Source organism: Paralichthys olivaceus, chromosome 6 (assembly GCF_024713975.1).
Source record: "Paralichthys olivaceus isolate ysfri-2021 chromosome 6, ASM2471397v2, whole genome shotgun sequence".
In the NCBI taxonomy this organism is placed as follows: Eukaryota; Metazoa; Chordata; class Actinopteri; order Pleuronectiformes; family Paralichthyidae; genus Paralichthys; species Paralichthys olivaceus.
In genome coordinates this window covers 20,140,184-20,161,823 of record NC_091098.1, presented here as the reverse complement: position 1 = coordinate 20,161,823, position 21,640 = coordinate 20,140,184, and the positions used below count along the sequence as shown (strand labels likewise).

The 21,640-nt window shown below is 42.1% G+C and overlaps 1 protein-coding gene across 5 annotated transcripts in view; it reads left to right on the top strand.

Moving 5' to 3' along the window:
* Positions 1 to 21,640, top strand: part of LOC109635181 (protein bicaudal D homolog 2-like) — a 42,873-nt gene that overhangs the window by 1,575 nt on the left and 19,658 nt on the right. For all 5 annotated transcript variants that reach the window (XR_011243164.1, XM_069526227.1, XM_069526226.1 and 2 more), the window contains exon 2: positions 16,299 to 16,511. Coding sequence is in view for 4 of the 5 variants with exons in the window: in XM_069526227.1 (XP_069382328.1) it covers positions 16,299 to 16,511 (213 nt within the window). In the remaining variant the exon portion in view is untranslated. The remainder of the gene's footprint in view (positions 1 to 16,298; positions 16,512 to 21,640) is intronic.

The window sequence follows — 21,640 nt, the reverse complement described above, 5'->3', positions numbered from 1 at the left end:
ACTGATTATTTGACACCGGGCCGTTCATGGTTGCTCACGTCCTTCCTTTGACAAATGGATTCATCCTGTGTGAGGCAACCAACAGCTGATGCAGCTGACTTTGTGGTAAACCCTTTCTTGGCATGCCAGAAAGCTGCTCATCAGTCCCTTGGGTTTTTTTGTGCTTTTCAGGGGAGAGACAAAAACACAGAGAGTTTTCAGCTCTCGGCTTCTCCCTCCTCTAGCTGACTTGTCTTCCAGCAGCCCTCTCTCTCTCCCTCTCTAATGGTTGCTTTTGCAGAAAGGAGGAGGTCTCGGGGCTGTCTCAGCAACTCCTGCTCTAATTCCCATGCATTTCTTTTTGGCAAACAGGCCAAGCTCTGCCACAGAGGAATGACAGTGGAAAACAAGCTCTGAAAAGAAGAAACAGACTGGGAACTGTTTAAAAAGTAACCAAGGCTGCAAACAAATAAGTGAATTGGGACATTTTGGGGAGATTATTGATGGTTTTTCTAAATATGCTTGTTCAGAAGAAAGGAGCTCCCATTGTGAGACTGGTTGGACTCTTTGAGTTGTGTCTGATCTTTCTCTCTGTGTCATAATGGGCCACAAACATCCATCTGTGTGAGTCATAAACTGGATTGTTTGCTCTAAGCTGGGGCAGGGGTCCTTTATTTCGCCTTAGGCTCGGGTTATACTGGCTGTAGATCACTGATCAGATGTTCATGTTTTGAAAGACCACAGCTATATGGTCCTTTATCCTTCTACCCACCCCCCACCCCCACCCCCCTCAGCCCAGCAGCCTCTGGACGAAGGGCAGAAGTGATGCTATCACATAAGCAATGCACACACATCCTCCTGACACCCCTCTTCACTTCCTCTGTATTGTCTGTTGGAGAACAGATAAGCACAAGATAAGCTACCGTCTCTTAAGGTTGCTGAGGTTAAAGCTTGAAGCAGCAGTGGGTTTCCACTCAAAATCAAAACTTACAGAGCAGAACAGTGACCTGTCCCCACTTTTAGAGCGGCTCTGGCTGCAGAAGTAAATTTCACATTCATTTTCTCCATTGATGTTTCAGAAAATCCACATGAAAATATTGTTATAAGTTTGGAACCAATCCAACCACCTTTACCAAAAAAAGGTAAAGGTATGAGATTGTGTAAACATTACCATGGAAACAGCAAGCTACACCAATCAGAGAAGATGTCCTGAGGATTGTGGGTAGTGGCATACTTTTTCACGACATTGCAAATAGAACCAGCTGAAAACATGCAGTGGATGTTATCTGCTTCTACTGGAGCAGATGACATTGTTTCACAATCTCATAGTTTGTGGTAATTCTACTCTGGATTGTCACAATATTATATTCATTGCGTCTCACCCTTGCTTAGATCTTTTTCGGGGGGGGTGTTTTAGGGCTGGAGGGTCAAACTACGTGTGACATTTTCTGTAGCTGTTGGTAAAGAGCATATTTGTCTGGTCAGGAACAAATGTCATGTTGTCTTAGGTGCATGGCTACTATTTGCACTATTGGCAGCAATGTTTGGATGTCTCTTCTCTTTGAGACAGACTGGAGTGGATTGTCTGTGAGATTTACAGCTCAACACTGGGTTCTCTCCAGTGACCCTAAACCTCTCATTTCACTTCCAGGCATGTGCAAACACAACACAAAAGAGAAAAGACTGTTTATATGTATTCCTAGTGATTTAAATGCATGGACCGAGACAGTTGATTAGAATTCATCACAACGCTGAGCAAATTTCCCCTTTTGCCAGACGTCACCTTCTTACTTCCCCTTGGACAGGACACTAATGTTCACACTCAAACACACCCCCGCACACACATGAGGCTGGAAGATGGAGGAATGTGCTCTGCTGTTGCTTAGTAACCTCACGGCTCTGGGCCTGAATTGGAACCGCCGAGCTGCTTCCTCAGCAGGTGCTGCTTTCTGACTTTACAAACAGCCAGCTATTATAGTACATATACACACAATTGTTGGCAGGAACCATGCATTGGTTAATGGTATTCAGTGGACATCACACTTTAGCATTTGTCGACTTTACATGTGGGCCAGGGTCTTCTCCCCGCACTTTTCTTCTTTCTTATCTATGTCATCGTTGTCCTACCACAAAATAATTCTCACAAGCATTTTCTGTATACATTTATTGATACAGATGTATAATTATTATTATTTCCCCAATCCTTGTCCACCTTCTCCCCCACTCTGGACTCCAACAATGCTAAGATGTAATATGTCACCTGGTTTAATATTACGACTCTTATTTTATTTGACTCACAGTGTATATTATATCTAGAGCCTTCAGACACAGATATATCAGCTGATATAAATATAAAACCAATTGGCAATGTTTCCTAATATGTCACTATAACAACAAAATGTAATTGAGGTTTGATATTTCACAGTTTGACCAACAACTTTTTTATAAACAACCATAACTGATAAGAAAACACAAATACAACCCAATATAGAACTTGAATTCAGAAAGAAACATTTCTTAACAGGTAAAATAAATGCACATCTTTTCTACATTGTTTATTCAGTGAAATAAAGGTTTTCATATTGACACATGGTAACATAAACATCATGTTATGTCTGTGAAAGGCCAGTGAATTAATTTGAGCTCTTATTGTATCTAAAAGTCAATAAATGATTTCTGCATAGAAAGCTGCTCACTCCTCGATCAGTTTACAGATAAAAGCATCCTTGCCGCCTGGCTGCTAATGAAGCTGTATGGACTGATACCTGTTATCATACTGGCTGAAGAGTACAGTTTCATTCACAGCGTACAGTAGATAATGACATAATACTACATTACAGCAGTGGAAGAGCTTGAGGTCATGTTTCCTCGGCTGTTGTTGATATTCTTAAGTTAAGCCACTCACAAATGACATCCTGTGCCACACCTCCGACTGTAATTGCGGTTCTGAGGGAAGTGCCTGTTCCTGCATATTGTGTACCTGTATGGAGGTTCTGGTATCTGTGTGCTGGCCTTGAATGTAGCACTGCTGCTTTTCTTACATCTGTGTGAATGTAAGGAGACAGACCATAGTGGCTACAAAGACATCCTCTATCCCAAACAACAGAACCGCAGAGCATCTCACTTTTACAGACAGTCTGTAATAGTCAGCATCAGAAAAAAAAGTGTGGACTGGGGATACTGGTCCTTTCTTTTACAGACACTTACACAACAGCACTTTAATATAGGCCCAGAGTTTCTTGGGTCCTTGTTGCATTTCCAAAAAGTATTAGACCACACCATCATTCAGTCACCCACAGACTCACCAGCTCTCCTGTCAGTGTAGCTGCAGCTGTGTACTGTGTTGTGGAATTCAAACAGACAATCACAACCCTAAATATTGTTAAGCTCAGTAAAACCCAGGTTCTCTGTGCTCGTCTCACTGGCTCATTGTGTATTTGAGTCCACTGGGGTTAACAGGTCTTGGGTGTCATAGACGAAGAGAGGGTTAAACGCCGGCAGAACACAGTGGATGACAAAGGAGAGCCAGAGAGAGGCGTCCCATTGTGGTTACATTTGAAAGGATTGGTCACTTTTGTCCCTTTTGAAATGGCAGATCACTAAAGGATATATCCCAATGTCCTTAAACAAAGATATCTGGTGTGACTATAAGCCCTCTCTGTGGTGTTAAATGGGTTGGATGCTGATTGGACGTCACTAGAAAATACAAGGACACAAAACCCATCTGGTCGCTTGTATTAGGTCATAAATAAAGTCAGGCCACACTCGGCCAGGTTTCATTAACAGCTGCTCACCTCTCACTGTCAATTTTTTGTTTTCACTTTTCTCACTTACTCCAGCCATTCTTATAATTTACCACAAACTCCCATTCCTTATCAAATACCTCATTCAAGCCATCTCGCTCAGTCATTGTCTCTTCAAGACCGAGCATCTGCTCAACTGTTCAGCATTGTTGGGGTTTTTCTAATGAGCCCTTTTATTCATAATGTATTTTCCCCGGATGGCAAAACTGCAGTTAAGGGGTAATCTTTTCTAAATGGCACTAAATAAAGTCCCAAATCCTCTACGCTCTGGGCCCTAAGCGGATGAATCCCAGCCACTATACACAGGGCTTACAGAGGTCTGGGAGTCTGCCAAGCCCAGCGACACTCATCAGGCACCATTGCTGGGAACAGGTAGGTCCATTTTGGGGTAATGCTGTACAGAGGTTATCTGTTACTCCCGGCTAACTGCCCTCTTCTCCCTTGCCTGTCCCAGTAACATACTCCAATGGCTGCTAAGCCTAGCAGTCTGTTCTGAGTGCTGTCAGGCCTGGCAGAATGACTATTGAATCATTATTGTCAAGATCACCAGTGAAATACTTTTTGCATAACATTTCCACCATTTTAAAAGTGACCATACATGCCAGTGTTTCCACAAAATCCACTAATGTAGCCTTCTGTGTCACAGAGGGACGACCATATGGTAAATTAAAGAATCATACCGTCTAGTTTTAGGCATAGTGGCCCACTGCTAATCTCTAATTATTTTAGGAGCTTTTGTCCTTCACTTTAATACAATAAAATAACATCAGCATTAATCTACAGTTCAAGTAGAGGCTACATTTACTCTCAAGCAGTAGTGGGTGGTTTAAAGGCGACATGTTTGAAGAGTGGAGTGTTTGTGCAGTGAGTCTAAATGAAAAGAATCATTCCTTTGTTAAGTCCTGCATAGGCATGTCGCAAGAAAAAAAATTACACACTCTTGGTTAGTAGTTTATTGGCTGTTTACATGACATGAGTTCCTCAAGGAAACAATACCAAGTTTATCCACAAGCCTGTCAGATGTTGTTATCGCCAGCTAAAAGGAGAATACAATTTGGTTAGCGTTCTTGGAAATATTTTCTCTTATCTAGTTTTGTGTGCGTCATCCGGTCACACTGCCCTCTGGCTACAGTAAATATGGATGTTATTAGATAATCTAACTCAAACACAGTTGAACAACAACGAAGTAGAAGATTTTATTTTGAATAATACTTTATTCCCCATATTGTAAAGCCTGCAGTAGTACATGTATTAATTAGTTAAATGTATTAACTTTGAACTACCCAATCCAAAGACTTTTATCCAAGTTTCACAGAAGTCAAGGGTGCATGTAAGGAAGTGGTATGGCTGCCCAGGGTCACGATTCTTGCTGTGTAATCCAATTACTGAAGACTAGGGCTGCATCAGGCAGGGTCGAAGCTAAAAGCAGGAGATGAGGTCATAGTAGTGACTGTACAACATGGTTCACTCAGGCCAGTCTACCAGTTTTCATGCTCTGATGACTATTATGAATCTATCAACAAAGAATCCTGAGTTGCTTTTGTGTGTTTACGACACACATGCACTATTTGTCCATACTCTGCTTTCCCAATTGTCTTAAAAACCTAAACTATCCCTTTATTTTACTTTCAACGCCACAAATAAGCTTTTTCTGGTTATGTTTACTCTGTTGACCTCTATTATTACCTTATTATTCATGTATTTAATTGATTAAATAATTAGGAAGGGGGGGATTTTTGTCACATTTTGCACTGGGAGAAAAAAAACACATTAGCCTTTGTGTTGGGTAATTTTGCTCAGTAATACTACCTGTCTGTATTGAGTTTTTGTAACTGGATACAGCATGTTACATCACGTTGAGGTGGAACTGAAACACATGCCCCTGTTAGCTGCAGGCCTATAAACTACTATTCAGTTCAGGCCAGGTCAGTTTAATCAGACTAAAGTTGGGGCTCTGTATTTATTTGTATCGAGTGTAACTGATGAATCAGGTGGTGGAATGTGGGTAGACTCTAGTTAGGGACTATTTGTTTTGATCCCGCATTTATTAAATAGCTTTTTAGATGGGCTGCATCAGATTGTTCACCTCTTATCATGTTTGTACCAGAGGCCAAGCAGCGTGATCAGCACTTATCAACACCCTCACGTGATGTCAAAGGCCTTTTTTATGACTTTGTGTTTCAAAATGAATCTTAGCCTCTGCTTTACAGTAACAATAAGGGCTTCACATCATATCTTTCCTGTTCATTGTATTGAAATCAGTCAGGACTGAAGTCCTCTGCCCCTCCTGTTCTGCATCCTGTTTACTTGAGAGAAGTCTGGCTGAGGAAGCATATGAAATATGACTCTGTTTCAGTCCGGATATCTTTTAATGGATTAGAGGAAGTGACCACATGATGGTCATCAGGCAAATCACCACTGTCACCTGCGTTTAACAACAGACGACAAGGAAGAAGTCTGTAAAGTAAAGATGTTATTTTATCAGAGGAATATACTTGCCTTTCCTGCTGTGCTAACCTCAACAATCATTGTGCTGCATTTCCTTTCTCAGTGTTCTAGGCTTTACCACATCAGCAGAGACAGAAAAGGACATTCAATAGCCTCATGGAAACTCCTAGTGTTGCACCCTTTTTTAATCTTGTTTCTCAAAAGCTGCCCACCAGTTATTTTTCCCATGTCTGTTGGTGTTCAATATATTTATTGAACTGTATTGAAAATCTGTAGCTTTTCAAAAATGAGGATTTGCAATTTCATACCAGCAATCTATAAGTGTAGTCTCTCCATGCACGCAGTAAGCAAAAAGAGGCACAAATGTCGATGTCCTTTAGATGTCCCGTTGAAATCAACACAACAAAAGATGGGTGTAACATTTATTAGCATACATGACAAGCAGAAATGAACTTGTGGTAGCTATAAGTGGACAGATGGTGGGATCCCGGACCCCACCCCATGCAAACACCCCCCCACATCATCACACATTTGTTTAGTTTTGCAGTTTCTTCTCTGCAATTTGTTTTATGGCACTTTTTCCCGGCTCGATGCAGTAGATAAAGAGATCAGGGATGAGATGCAGACTTGCAGCGTTCTCTGTTTACATGAGAGCATTCTGCCACACCCATCTCTGGTTCCTCTGAAATTCTACATAGTATGCTCATCTCAATTATCCCCTGACTGGCAGAAGAGTCTCTCCAACCTCAACTAAATTAATTAAACCACAGGGCATATTCTGTGCATCTCCTCCTTTTAATAGGCCATCTTTTCAAACATTTGCAAACCCAATTTCAAAGGGTTGTCCTTTTGCCCTGGGGTTTCCTTTTTAGCTTCAGCACCACAGTGCAATGATAGAACAGCAGTGTGTCTACGTTCTCTCCACAGTCTATACCCACTCCCTGCCACCACCCTCCTCCTCCTCCTCCTCCCTCCTCAGGCTCCTATTGTAAATAGGCTTGTGGGCCTGGGTCTCCCTGTCGCAGTGTTCCTGGGTCAACCTTTTAAAACCCTCAGGCACGGTGGAACAGGGGAGGGAGGAAATTGGAATAGAAAAGGGGTGAAAAGGAGGGGAGATCCGACACAAGAGTCAGGCAGGGGGCTGGCGGTACAGAAATAACAACATTAAAGTTTGGGCTCAGGAGGAGCAAAGAGAGGAGGGGTCTTAATTGGATGTGTGCCAGTCTCTCAGGGGTCCTTGAGAAACGGGGATAGAGAAAGGGGGAGAGGTTTGGTGGGAGGGGAACTGGGGAACGCATGGGTTTCCTGTGGGAACCAGCTTGTGCTCTTTAAATGGGTGAACAACAGAGATTCGTCTATTAAATGGCTTAATGAGTTTAAAGTGCTGAATGGAAATCTTTTTAGAATTTCAGTACAAATATATATATAAATATAAATCTTATGAAACAGGCAATTTCCCCTTAAGGCATTAGGTTCTGGCTTGGCTTTCATTTTCTTCCACTATTTTTCCTTTTATACCATACAAACATACTGTTGAGGGAGATGAGGGCATGAGCAGGGATTTTTTTTGAACATGGAATAAAAAAAGTCATTGTTAATAAACCAAAGATAAACAATGTGTGCTATATTCAGATACTGTTTTTTTAAATTTATTTAACCTTCAGTACTTTATTTGAACACAGATGTGTGGTATTGACCCATGACTTAACCTCAGTGGTGGAGAGACTGTGCGGTCAAACAATCACATACAGGTTTTAATTATTGCGAATGGGGAAGAGAGGTCATTAGTCTCCATCTGGCTGGAAGCAAGGGCAGGACCTGCCAGACGGACCATCTTCTGGGTTTGGGAGGGTGAACAGAGAGAGATAGGACTGAGGACTTATGGAAAACAGGTTTAGAGATAAGTTAAGCCTTGTTCTCAACTGGAGTGGTAGAGGAATTGACAGAGTAGATCAGGAATGATAAATAGTTGTATTCAAGTGGCACCTAAGATTAAAAACCTCAGGAAAAACGCACTGCAGACCCGCCCCCACCCTGTCAATCCCTCAACCTGATTGATTGGATGCGTGTAAGCGCTAATGGATGAGTCTAGGATGACGAGGGGGAAACTCATTAGGGTGTAATATACAGCATTTACTCAATAGATGGTTGTTGGTAAGGTAACTAAATGGATATAGTTCATAGTTATAATAAATATTTTAGATCATTAACTATATTATTAGCTATATATTGCTTGTTGTGAACATTTTGAAAACAGTGAATCTGTTTCCTCTGACAATAATCATTACACATAAATTTCAGTTTCTGTCATCCCTAGTGTGGGTGTCTAAGTTCACAAATGTATGCACATGTTCTGCACCTCCTGTGTCATTTTATGTCAACAAGAGGGTGTTCAGCTGTGGAAGACACATGTAACGGTTCCACAGGGAGCAGTGTCCTTTGGGAAATTGTCTGAAATCTATACTATACATAGACTGTATATCCAGATCTATACTAAATGGAGACTGGGTCTGATTCACATCTTGCTTTTATGATGTACACTTGGCCAGATAGGAAATAGCTAAAACAAAAAACCCTCAAGTCAACTTCAGATCAACATAGTCATTGCACAGACAAATCTCTGAAAACTGGAGATGTACAGGACATGGATGAGGACTGTTGCCAGAGAAAGAGGGGAGAGAGCAAGCTGTGCTGGGCTAAGCTCTGAAACAGCCATCTGTGTCATTCGCACCCCTTTGCCCTGCCTTTACTAGCTGACTCCCGCTTCGTCACTGTAATTGGCATAGTAACCATAACGACGGCTGTTCCCCTGGGGTGCGGGCGCGTGGACCTGGGAGATCTCATCCAGACACAGAGTGCCAGGCAGAAAGGGGGACAGACAGATAAGGCTAACTTTGCATTGCAAATGATCGAGGTTGTGAATGCCTAGAACTGGAGCTGTTATGTGATATGAGCGATGATAAAGAACCCAGACTCCGGCCCAGAGGAGATATGGTGGTGCCGTATATCAAACCTTTTGAATTTCTGCTTTCCCTTAAGACACTGTTTTTTCCTTCCTGTATTCTGTAGCAGATTTAGCAGCTGAACTATAGACAAAATAAACACTCATGGATAAACAGATTCCATCTTGTAATTGTCTCTAACCCAGGATGCCAGTTCATAGATCAAAGTCAGAGGAAGCTTATGAAAGAGTCCTGTTCTCTCTTCTGCAGTAAACATAGGACCCAAAGTTGAGCATGGAAGCTAAATAGATAACGTTCATAATTTATCTGTGAGCGAACACTGTGACTTTCATGGAGACAGATAGAAAAGACACAACAGTGGTTTGGCAAGATTTGTTTTGAATTGATCAATGTGTAAAAGTAAGTGTTGCATGGCAGAACAGGACTTCAGCTCTTTTTTGTTATACAGCATGCCTCTGATTCAGGAACCCCCTCATCATGCAAAGGGGCAGTAGTATGCTTGCTTCTTCAGTTCAGTGTAAACAAGTGAATAATATATTCTGTATTTAAGGTGCTTTAGAAGTGAGAATAAAAACAGTAACCCAAGTCAAGACCAACCTTCTCAGGAAACGCTTTACCAAAATCTGCTTTTTCTGTAAATGTTGATCCACGGTTTGTTTTCAGGCTTATCTTGTGTTTCACCCCGGAGTGGAATGAAAATGACCATTTCTGATTCTGCGTCATGTAAATCTTTCTTGTCTATTATATATCACATACTCTGAAGGCTAAATAAACTGTGCTCAGATCCTAGTTCTTTATCTCTCTGCCAGGGGCATAATGAGTGTTTTACCCTGTAATAACACAGGAGCCAGTTCATGAACACTCACAGTACAGAGCCTTCAGTCTGACACAGGCTTTATAATTGCAGTAGGCGGCTGCTGGTCATCTACCTCTTGCAGATGTTTCACTTTTCTGAAAGGTGATATGTTTTCTCCACGCTCTGGCCTTTGTCAACGTGCAATGAATATAGATAAGGCGCGTGTTTGAACATGAGGTCTCATCTGACCAAAGACGAACTTCACACAGAATCTCTAATTTGGATTTCTGATTAGTGGCCCATGTGAAGTTGGAATTAAATACATGTAGTTTTCCCCAGCCAGATCTGATGAAAGAACCAACTAATGCTAAATTACTACAGCCTGATGTAAGCAGGGAGAATTCATGTAGAGAGTTTGTATCACTGAGCTCCTGCAGCCCAATTAGGCACCTCAGATATTTTTTTAATAGTAAAGGACAACTTCTTTAGTGAGGCGTGTAAAGGGCCCCACGAGTGTGATTAGTACATTGCTCATGTGTGGAGACTTTAATGTGTCTACCTTTGCCCAGTGGCTCCAGCCCCTCTGGCATTTGCTTTGTGGTTGTTTTTTTTTTTAGATGGTTTATGTCCTTAAAGTTTTGTATTCAGGAACTTTACTTAAGGCAAAGTAGTTTATTTTCAAGGAAACATGTCTTGTAAACTCTCATGTGGGAGCGTTTCTCTCACCTTTTTGTTTTCCTATATTCTCTGTAAAGCATTCCTTGCCTGTGGCGTGCAGTCCGTGGCCTGTATGGTTGAAGACATTATAGTTTCATGCAGTGTTGGTGGAACTCCTTTGAGGCTTTGAACACTTGCCTCTTCTTCCTTTATCTCGGAGGAGAGAGCAAGTCTCGACAGTGCTGGAGTGCCAGGTGCTGCAGTATGGCTGACTGCAGGGCACAATGGGAAAATTGAAAATGAGATGTGTGTGTATTTGTGTGTGAGAAGCTGTGAAATTGTCCAGGCCTGTGTGGGAATAATTGCCCAACGGCTCTGTGCTATGCAATGAATCAATGTGGCAATGTGCCAGGCAGCAGCTAATATCTATGCTTCGCTCATTCGCATTTCACTCGCCTTCTGTTCTCGTCTCTCCTTCTCTTCAGCACATATAACACATTGCATGCTTCCCACTGTTTATTGCAATTTCTTCTAGAATAGTTTGTTGCTTTTACTTCATTTCCCTGTTTGAGTGCAGAAAATTCCTGCTGGAAAGGTTTAGAGTTGCTGATGTGATTTGAGATCATCAGAGGCGTAATCAGAGGAGAATTCAGACCAGTGGAGAGTTAATCATTATATCAGTGGATTTGTATTTTTTTCCATCACACATTCCACTGAAGAGTAAAGTCTGAAGTAAATAATTAGCTTGTCTGTTATAGCGAGTAGCTTTGGCATAACCTTCACCACTGAGCAACAGAGCCCACTGTAAATGTTAACTTAAACAACTATTCACTGCCACGTGAGGTGGGAAGCATTCCTTGTTTCTTGTTGATGCAGAAATGAACTCTTATTGGTGTATTTATTTGGTGTAGTGAGTGGAATACTAGGTCAGCCTTCAGTCCGAGGTCAAACATGTGCTGCAGGAGGCTGCTGGTTGGCCAGATGTCTTTCAACCACATGCCCCAAGAGATCTTTTATTATGAAGAGTTGATCGTGGGCAGTTAAATATAGAATCGCCTCAAAGCTATTTGTCCCTTTAGTGTCGCTGTCTGCACATGGCCTGCGAATGGAGATGGTGACAGAGACAAAACGGCAGAGAAACGCAGCATGTCTCTGTTTATCATCACAAAGTGGAGGTCCACGTGAGCTGCGCTTCACGAGGCAGGAGAAGCCATTCAGTGTGTTTTCTCTTTCTTTCTGCTCCACCCCTCTTCCTCCGCAAGACGCCCACAGTGACAACACTGACCAGCATTCAGACTTGCGGAAACACTGCTTTGGAATCCAGGGTCAACCTCAGAACTACTAACTACATCGATCTAAATGACTCAGTGTTACATTGTTTAACATTCGTCATCACAGGATGTCTGTGTCATAAAAAGAATACTGTCTGAAATCCTGGCTTAAAATCAGACCACTCTGTTTTCTGCAAGACTTGTGAACCAGTCTCTTATCACAATTCTGCATCTCTAGGGTATGTTATCTGGAATTGCACCAAAGGCATGTTCTGTTGTGCATGTCATGACAGCATTATGGCCTGAAGTCAGTGTTGAGATGAGGGATGAGGGAAGGCAGCTCACTGTGCTTTTTTATAATTATACTGTCTCGTTAAATTTATCTATGTAGATGCCAAGAAAAATCTAAATGGATTAGACTTTTATTATTTTCTTGTTTTTTCCTCACTGTCTAAAATTATGACATTTACTCTTCTCCAGATTTTATCTCCAACTTTTTATCCATGCATCTTTATTTGTTTAATTTGTATCTATTTTCTCGAAGATGTTAATCAGCCCAATCAAAATATGATCATCAGTGGGTTCATATGTGAAAGGCAAAGTCCGGAAAATGCCCGGACCCAATTTTCAAGGACATTTTCCACAGATTATGTCTGGAAACAGCTTTACATCAAGGCTTGAATGAAAATGAGCAGCTTCTTTTAATCTGGCTCAGCAACAAATACGTTTTCCTCTCTCTGTCTTATCATGTTTCCATTTCTTTTTTTCCTGGCTGCCTCCTCTGCTGGTCTTTTTTCAGCAAGCTTTACTTTTCTATTGGAGTCATGCTATGAGACCACAGGGGGCTAAATGGAAACTTGAACAATGAGATGATTAGAGCTACAGCAGAGATAGAAGAATCAACCCAAATTCAGAATGCTCTAATGGGGTTCTGCTCCTAATGCAGGGCTTTTCAAAATAACCCGCTCATATTGATTGAAACGCTCTTGTCCTCTTACTTAAATCCAGCCCAGCATTCAGTTCATGTGTGGATTGGTTAACTTGAATGTACCTATTGGGTTTATTCTCCAGTTCAAGGGGTCTGCAATAATCAGATCTCTTGAGACATCTCTACCCGCTCACTGTCCTCTCTTCTTGCCACAACAAACACTTTTCATTGCCAGCGGAACAGAAACTGAAAATAGAATTTTAGATTTGGTTGAGTTCAGCTCCCCAGCACCTCTGAGACCAGCACTATTGATCTGTTTGTTGCTTGTCAGAGACCCAAAGCTCTTCCCCCTTGTGATCTTGAATCACCGGATTAGAGGAACATGCACAGTAGAATTCTGAGCAGGAAAACCGGTGTCAACTCTGTGACCTATATTCTCATCTGCTTTAATTTCCTATACCAAGAAAGGTGTTGACTATATGAGCAGCTGGGCTGTAGCCTTCAGAACTCGTTGTTTATCATTTCCTCTTTTATTCACATCGCACAAAGGCCTCAGTCCTGATTTCTCTCACCTTTTAATCAGCACACTTTAAAGTCTGTGGTCAGATTAGACGACAACGCAGTGATCACACCACATTGTGATTGAACACATAAACAAAGATAATTTTTGTTAAAGCCTTTCCTGTCAAAGAGTGCACTGTTGTAGCATCATTAGTTTTGCAGAAAGATAAACCCTCGTAAAGGGGATTCAATTTAACACCCTGAGTCTAAAATAAGTCCCATTACCAGAAGAACCAGTGTTTTGATATCGACTCAAAATGTCATAGCAACATTCTCCTTCCTTAAATTAGCCTGCGCTCATGCACCCACGCAGCGTCTTTATTTACACTTGTGAAGTTTCCATGCGATAATCATGCGACTAGGCCGTTAAGAGCCTTTGTTATGGTTCGAGCAATGTAGGGGAAGTAATGACAAAATTCTGACTGCTAAAAAAAAAGGCGAAGTAAGATCTGAGGGCGCTTGTCTCATTGTATCAGCTCCTCTGTCACATCCTGCTTTTGATCACAGTGATTATGTGCTGTGATCTCCACATGGTGGCTTGGAGTATAAAGTCCAGCTCAGCATGGTGCCTAACCTCAGTCCATAATGTATCTGGCTTGTGCAGTGGGATAAATCTCTGAAATTATCAACTTCTCCTTATGTAGTGTCATAATGTTTTGCTGTAATCGTCTGTGAGGAAAATCTATGAGGAAATGCAGTCCAGACAGCGTGCTAATGACTAAAGAACTACCTTTGATTATCTTTGCGAGAGATTAATAATCCATGGTCACATGTCCAATGTAAAAAAAAGCGACATATGCCAAGCTAAAGATGAATTATAAATTGGGTAGGCAGCTCACTGTGAGATTATAGGCCTGCGGTCGCGTGCAGCCCCAATTTACCCTCCCCTAAAAGTAGCCTAAAGCCACGCTTGGGTAGCTGAGATTAAAGACCTGGGGTCAGTGGGTTTGGGCTGCAGGGGGCTCTACTTTTTGTTTGAAGGACAGGCCTCTTAGTTTGGATTGATTGGACTCCCTTCGATATCCACCATGCACCAAGATTATAATGCTGGGATTCCCCTCATTTCTGATTGGGTTAATCCTGCCTCTTGACTTTCTAATCAAACTTAGCCCACTGCTGCCGATTATTTTTTAAGCAAAGGGAAGTAGATGGCAAGGTATGAAGAACACTCTTATCAGAGGTTACTGACATTAGTTATTTATTGATGGACATGTGTCAGGAAAGACTCATGCAAACTTTGGTCATCTGATTAGTTAAGCACCTCCCAGTCTTTAGAGCACTGAGGATGATTAAGGTGTATGTTTGCATCTCTGTGTCATAGAGCTGCAACTAACAGATATATATTTTTATTATAAATTAATCAGCAAATAGTTCATCTTCATATTGTTTCCAAAACTCAAAGATGGGCATCATATGGCTAAACCATTACTTACATTATTAGCCATTCATCACAATTCGGCTTTAGTGTTGGGCCTCAATATGTATTTGAGTAACTTTGTCAGTTATCAGTTCTTCTTTAAAATTGAAGAGTGTTATGACATTGTTTAGCACATTCATTCTGTTTGGCACGTGCGGTAATGTGGCTGTTTTTATAAAGAGGTTTGTTCTTAGAAAGATAAGGTTCATTATTTCCAATTGCCGTTGTGTCTAAATGAAGCATATAGTGCTGCTGAGTGAGATTAAAACTGTTCACCGTCGCTATCTTCCTGCTTGGACTGTCATCTTTCCTTGAATATGAGAGGTATTCTAACTACCATGGATGAGACATGATGTCACACACTCCTGTAACCCATTAAACTAGTTTTGCACATTCGCATATTCGTCTTAAGCCAAGCAAGTAGGTCAGTTGCAGTGATACAAATTTCCAGATTTTCCTTTCTATAAAGGAATTACAGGGATTAATACGATACCCAGTCAAACAGAAAATCCTACTGCAGCCGTGTCACGTGCAGATGTAAGAGGGTAGCAGGTCAGAGAGGAGAGACAGTGCAGCACAGATTTAATACAGCGCCTCAGGTGATTGCAGATAACTTGCTGTGCTCGAGCTTAGAGCATCGGCATGAATCAGAGTTTCCATCGGATCACTGGTGGTTACAGGATTGGAAATAAAATCCGTAATCAGTAGCATGATTATTTTGAGATGAGAGAGAGAAGCCTAACCTATATTCAGCTTTAGTGAAGGTCTCTCTCTCCCTTCCTCTGTGTGTCTTTGTCTACATTTGTTGTCAAGGCCTTGCAGGCCATTAACGAATTAGGGTCAAAAATTACAGCAGCACTAATAATAGGGATACATCCTTTCATATTCAACAATCAAACCACACAGCCTTTCAACAGCATATATTCCCTTACAGAAGGTAGAAGCTGCAGCCAATGGCACCCATGATTATTTAATCTTCATGAACTTTATCCCCGTTGTGCAATCTGTAAAAATCAAATAGTGTCTGGTGGCCTTCCCTTGCTCTGCTATGATCCCTGAGGTATTAAGAGCATTAGAATAGGAGCTTCTCATGATTGCCCGGACACGTCCATTTGCTCTACTTTTCCTGTTTCATTTTCCCATCTGTGGAGTCACTGCAGAGCACGTGCAGGGGATGCCAACATGCTGTGGGTCAGGGAGGGAGGGGTGGGAGGGAGTGAATGGGGGAAGACGGGATGATGTAGCCCAGATGGAGCCTTACTGATTATACCGACAAGGCGATGGTAATATATGGTGTTTTTTTAGCCCAAGCCCCCATCTTAACCGCAGGAGACAATATCAATATCACTTTAAAGGAGTTTTTGTCACTTATAATCTTGATATTCAGCATTTGAATAATCTGATTCACATTCTATCTCGTGTGGCCATTGAATGCTATTAGCAAATGTACTATTTGTTCTTCATTGTATCTTTAGGCCTTTGGACAAGCCTACTCCAACCACAGAAAGGTAGCAGCAGATGGGGAGAGTCGCGAGGAGTCTCTAATCCAAGAGTCAGCATGTAAGGAGGCCTACTACGAGCAGAGGGTCCTGGAGCTGCAGACCGAGCTCCGCCAGGCACGCAACATCCTCACCAACACCCAGTCTGAGAACGAACGTCTGATCACCATCTCCCAAGAGATGAGAGAGGTAAGAGAACAAGACCCAGAACCAGAAACACCAAGTTGTGAAAGGCTTAAAATGTAAGATTTTAAAAAGGATGCCAACACTGCATGTACGATATTGGAAGCATCAACCCGAAAGGGCCTCATAAATGTACTTCAAAGATTCTTGTTCTTCAGAAGACATCAGTACTTAGAATATGAACTCACTTAAGAGTTTAAGAGGAGTGCTGTGTCTTGTGCTCTTGTTTGCCTGTAGCTTCTGAGAACAACTGGTTCGTTCATGCTATCGTGTGGTTTTTTAGGTCTGAAGCTGCCGAAAACCTGACAAAAACTAATTTTATTCAACCTATTCCAGGCTGTAGTTTTGTGACTGTCTCGTGGTTCTGTGAAAATAATACAAACATGGAATGGGGGGTAAATATTGTTCTGCCTTTTAGCCGGCAGCAGAGGTATTTATAAAGCCAAATTAACTGATCTGATGCATTGCGGGCTCACCTCTGAATCTGGAACACCGGCATGCTATCTGAAATCAGACACAGGAGCAGCGGTATGTCGGGAAAATAGTGGGATCTCAATCTATTCTTCACTGATCTAACTGAAGCTCTGTGTTGAGCCGAGCAGGAAACTTTACTTTTATTTGTTTGCTGGGTGCAAAGATGTTTCAAATGGAGAGGAATGACTCATCCTAGTCTTAAAACTGTGGTGCTGTATACAGTAACAACTGCACCTACATTCATCCACCTTCGTTTTAGGTTCAGTGTTGATGTTCAAACCTGTATTATCTAGGGTGTGATCAGCACCTGCTGTGTTTTTGACATGTTAAGACAAGAGTAATGACTGTAGGACAGAGACCTGGTTGATTAAAGCAACACCTTGCCTTCAAGCCTAATGTGATGTTCTTATTGTGTTTTGGGTGGAGTTATACTCACACGAAAAGAGGAAAAACACCATGGGAACTTTTTTATTTCACAAAAGACAATATCGTGCATATGCGTATTGGCTGGATTAGTATCTAGAATTTGGGGGAACCTGTCTCTCAAGTTGTGACATTAGTAAGAAAAACACTCCACCTCAGACAAGCCCTGTTCTGTTTGACTGAAGCACAACTTCATCCAAGCCTACCCACACCCTTTACACATTCGAGCCAATATATCAGTATTTTGGTCACAACTGTCATAATGCAAACCTCTGTTGTCTGCGCCCCACTTTGGACAATGTCTGACCTCGCTTGCTGCTTCCATTTACATATACTTACAGCTAATTGACCTCATTAGAAGAGACAAGAGTGAAGTGCAGTGTGGGTCGAGCGTCTCTGTCAGTGGCCAAGCATGCAGGGTGTTGCGTGATGGAACGTTTGATGAGGAGATTCAGAGATTGAATTAACAGCAGCAGTGGTACAAGTTGAAATCACACTGACTGGGAGATGTGCGGAGCTCTGAGGACGCCGGCTTAGACACAAATACAGAGAGACATAGAGAACACTGACAAGGGAGCGTAGGGAGCCTCTCACCTTTGATGCACAGGTCTATGCTCCCTTGACAGCAGAGTAAAGGCTGGAATAATAAAGATGGGGCGATTGAAGTAGTGACTTGTTTGAAGGTTAGGATTATATTAAAAGAGAAGGAGCATACCAGACTAATGCTTGATTTAACTTCATTTGACACTTTCAGATCTAGGTAGGAGCGTGATACACCACATATCAGAATTTTTCAGTATCTTGATCACATCCGTATTTTGTGAAATTCATGCTTCTTTTGAATTCATGCTTCTTTTGGCCTCTCTATTCCCCCCTCCCCTCTGTATAATGCTCCTGCTATGCAGTACTTAAACCCATCAGTACTGCATCTTGCCATGTTTGTGCACAGCAGATTTAGCTGAGTCTTCTGTTTTGCAGGTCAAGTTGGTAATTCCAGTGTAAATGGGGGAAGGAGGGGGGTGAAACCTTGAGTGAGTCTTTGGGCACGCAGCTGCAGGAATGACTGCTGTGTTCTGAGTCACTGCTTGAAACAGATGTCAGCGGCATTTCTTACTGAGATTAGTGAAACAGGCTTGAAGACATCACAACAACTTAAGTTCCGGAAAGCTCCAAATTCCACTATAATTAGGTCAGCTGCTGCTCAGCCCTGAATCCAAGTTGGTTTTAGTTTGGCTTTATGGAAGCCGAATATTAGCAGACATGTTTTGGAAACGGAACACAAGTTTCTCTGGATTAAACATGATGCTTCCTTAATCTCCAACCTGCAGTTATATATATATATATCATTATGTGTTTCCCTGATCTACAGCTTTATTGTAAGCGGGTGTTTCACTGGTGGCCTGCATGATGGCCTTTCTGCAGGTGCCATTCCCTTAAATACCCTTCATGGCCAATGCCAGCTGTAATTGGCTAAATAAAAGATGCCGGAGTGTAAATCACCCCATGTATGGGCGATAATGACACCCTTCTAATGGTACTTCTGGGTGCTAGGAGGAACGTGTGTGGCTGGTAAATGGAGGGAGCCTGGGCACTGAGGCTGGCATTGTGACCAGACTGACGGGGCCTGAAAGAGGTCTTTGTCTCCAGGGTTTCAAATTAGCCCAAAAGCTCAGGCTGGTAGAGGAGGGAGGAGGAGGGTGAGGCACTAGGAGATGACGAGAATGGTGGAAGAGAAAGAGTCTGTTAAAGAAGGAGAAAAGCTTAATGAGAGTAAATTCAACACCAGTGGTGAATGATTGTGCTGTTTTTTCTGGCACAGCATTGTAAAACATATTGAGTCATGAGATTGGATAACTTAATTTCCTCTCTGAATGCAACTGACAGTTTGGCTGTTACTGTTGCCGTTTGGGTTTGGCCCTGCATATTTACAAGGTTCCTCCATAAAATAAAGATCTGTTTAGCTTGACAGCTTGAACAGCAGCACTATAGCTGCTGGTGCTGGCAAGTCAAACAGAAGAAAGTGGCGTAACTCCCCAGATATGGAAGCTTCACTTGGTGTGAAATGTCTTTTGTCTCTGAACACAGATCAGCTCATTCACAACCATTTAGTTACATCATTTCAGCTGGTTAAATATGTCACGTTTGAACCCTGCCGGGCTGTTCCTCTTGCCAAAGACTCGAATGTTCGCCCCCAAGCACTGATAAGACATATTTCACTGCTATGGTGCAGTCTACAGGATTAAACCCCCACAATGAGACAGTAACATTGTAAAGGAGGCGCACTCTAATAGGCGTGACTTCATTAAATTCAATCTCATGTCTGGAGAGGAATGTGCCCACAGTGATGGCTGCCATTATCCTCACAGAATGGGGATTCCCATCCATCGCCGGATTATCAAGCAAAGCCGAAGATAGAAATGCTGAGAAATTGTATTTTTGTACTTTAGTCTATTTGCACAATTATAAAAAGAGGAATGTGTTTCTAATTTAGCATTAGCACATGATTCACTACTGTATTTCCTTTTTACATTTGAATCATAAATGCAGTGCTCGTTCTAAACCTGCCCGTTTGAAATGGGCTGTTAGGTTTGCCTGTGGTGATGCTGGCTGCAGCTTTCTTTCTGAAACTGTTAAAGTGACCTCCAGCAATTGAGTTGCTTCAAGTAAATACTGGCTGCAGGACCCTGAAGCTGCACCACCGCTGCTGCACAAGATCAGTGAAACTTGTCAGGATGTAAAACCCAGAACTGGAGAATCAGTTGTTGTTGCCGCTGCTAGAGTGCTGCTCACCTGTTTATTCAAAGTGTATAAACATTGAATGTATTTTGTGTCCAAGTCCTACAGACATCGACTCTGCACTTCCTTGTTCCCTTAACAATACACATAGTGTAAAGCTGACAAGATGAACGGATTTGCGTTCCACACACAGACAGCTGGAATTGTCAGACCTTCAGGATGCAGTGTTGACACAGTAACTGTCTCCTGCAATCTACTTTAAGACTCATCCCTAATTTGCTCGGACCATTTAATGCTCACAGGCACTTTAAGGATCCTTTTGTTGTTTTTGTCAATCACCATGATGTCATAGACATTTCACATGTTCGGTTATTCCGCCTCATTGACACAGAGGCTGCAGCTTGATTGAAGTGCTGCTTTGATTGGTTGGATTAAAACACCTGAGAGAGAACTGGGGGATTGGGAGAGGGAAGGTGTCCGGATTGATGGGATGAGTTTAAAAGGTTAAAAGGGAGGCAGAGGGTTTAAGCTCATTGTGAGGAAGGCCATTGTCGTTATTGCATCCAGGAGAAATTAGAGTGCACGGCAGTTTTTCCGAGATGAAGCAGTAGATCAGATGGACGTGAGGGAAGGATTTTAGTTGTCACTGCAGCGCTGATGCTTTCCCTTGATTATTGAAAGGTCAGAGTTGAGTGGTAAAAAGATCCAACCTCTTTCTTCTTTACTCATTTTATCGTCTGATGTGAGGGTAATGTTACAGGAGTCCTCGGGGCTCTGGGGTGTTGGTGTCGAGGACGTTATTATTTCTTGTGACATTAATGCCAAGAGGGATCACCTCCTGTCCTGTGGGAGTCGGGGGGGAGCAGTGTGGAGAGACAAACGGAGAAAAGTCCCGAAAGAAGGAATAGAATGAGCAGAGGAAGAGATGAGGTGTGAAAAGATATTCCACGTGCACCATCAGATTAAATTTTTACCAGATGCATTGTTACTGCTGGTGCCACAGATGACCTACGACCTTCTGTAAACAGTCCAGATGTTATCTGGTTTATCTGCTCGCAGCTCCCAGCATCACCCAATCTCTCATCACTTCAGCTATTTTTAGCCCTTATTAGTGTGAGTCGCTGAAATACATTTAAAGAGATTTTCCATTTATTCCTAATAATGTTTATCTCTTTTGTATCAGCTTAAATAAAGCTCTGAAAATGTGCCGTTCTTGATTTAAGCCACTGGCTCGCCGGTCACAGCACCAAAGAGGTTTTCCATGCCAGATCAATGAATCCCAATAAATCAAGAGCATGCACGCAAACAGGCTTGAACACTAGAGCTTGACTGATGTGGATTTTTGGAGGCCGATACCAAGGGAATGAAACATTTCCTCCACCAATATTAGCCTATTTGTAAATATAATAAATAAACTGTCTATAATTCCTAAGTTGTCTATCAAACTCTCATGACATAGAGGCTGTAACTGAGGCTGGATATTTTACAGTTTAACCACAAAC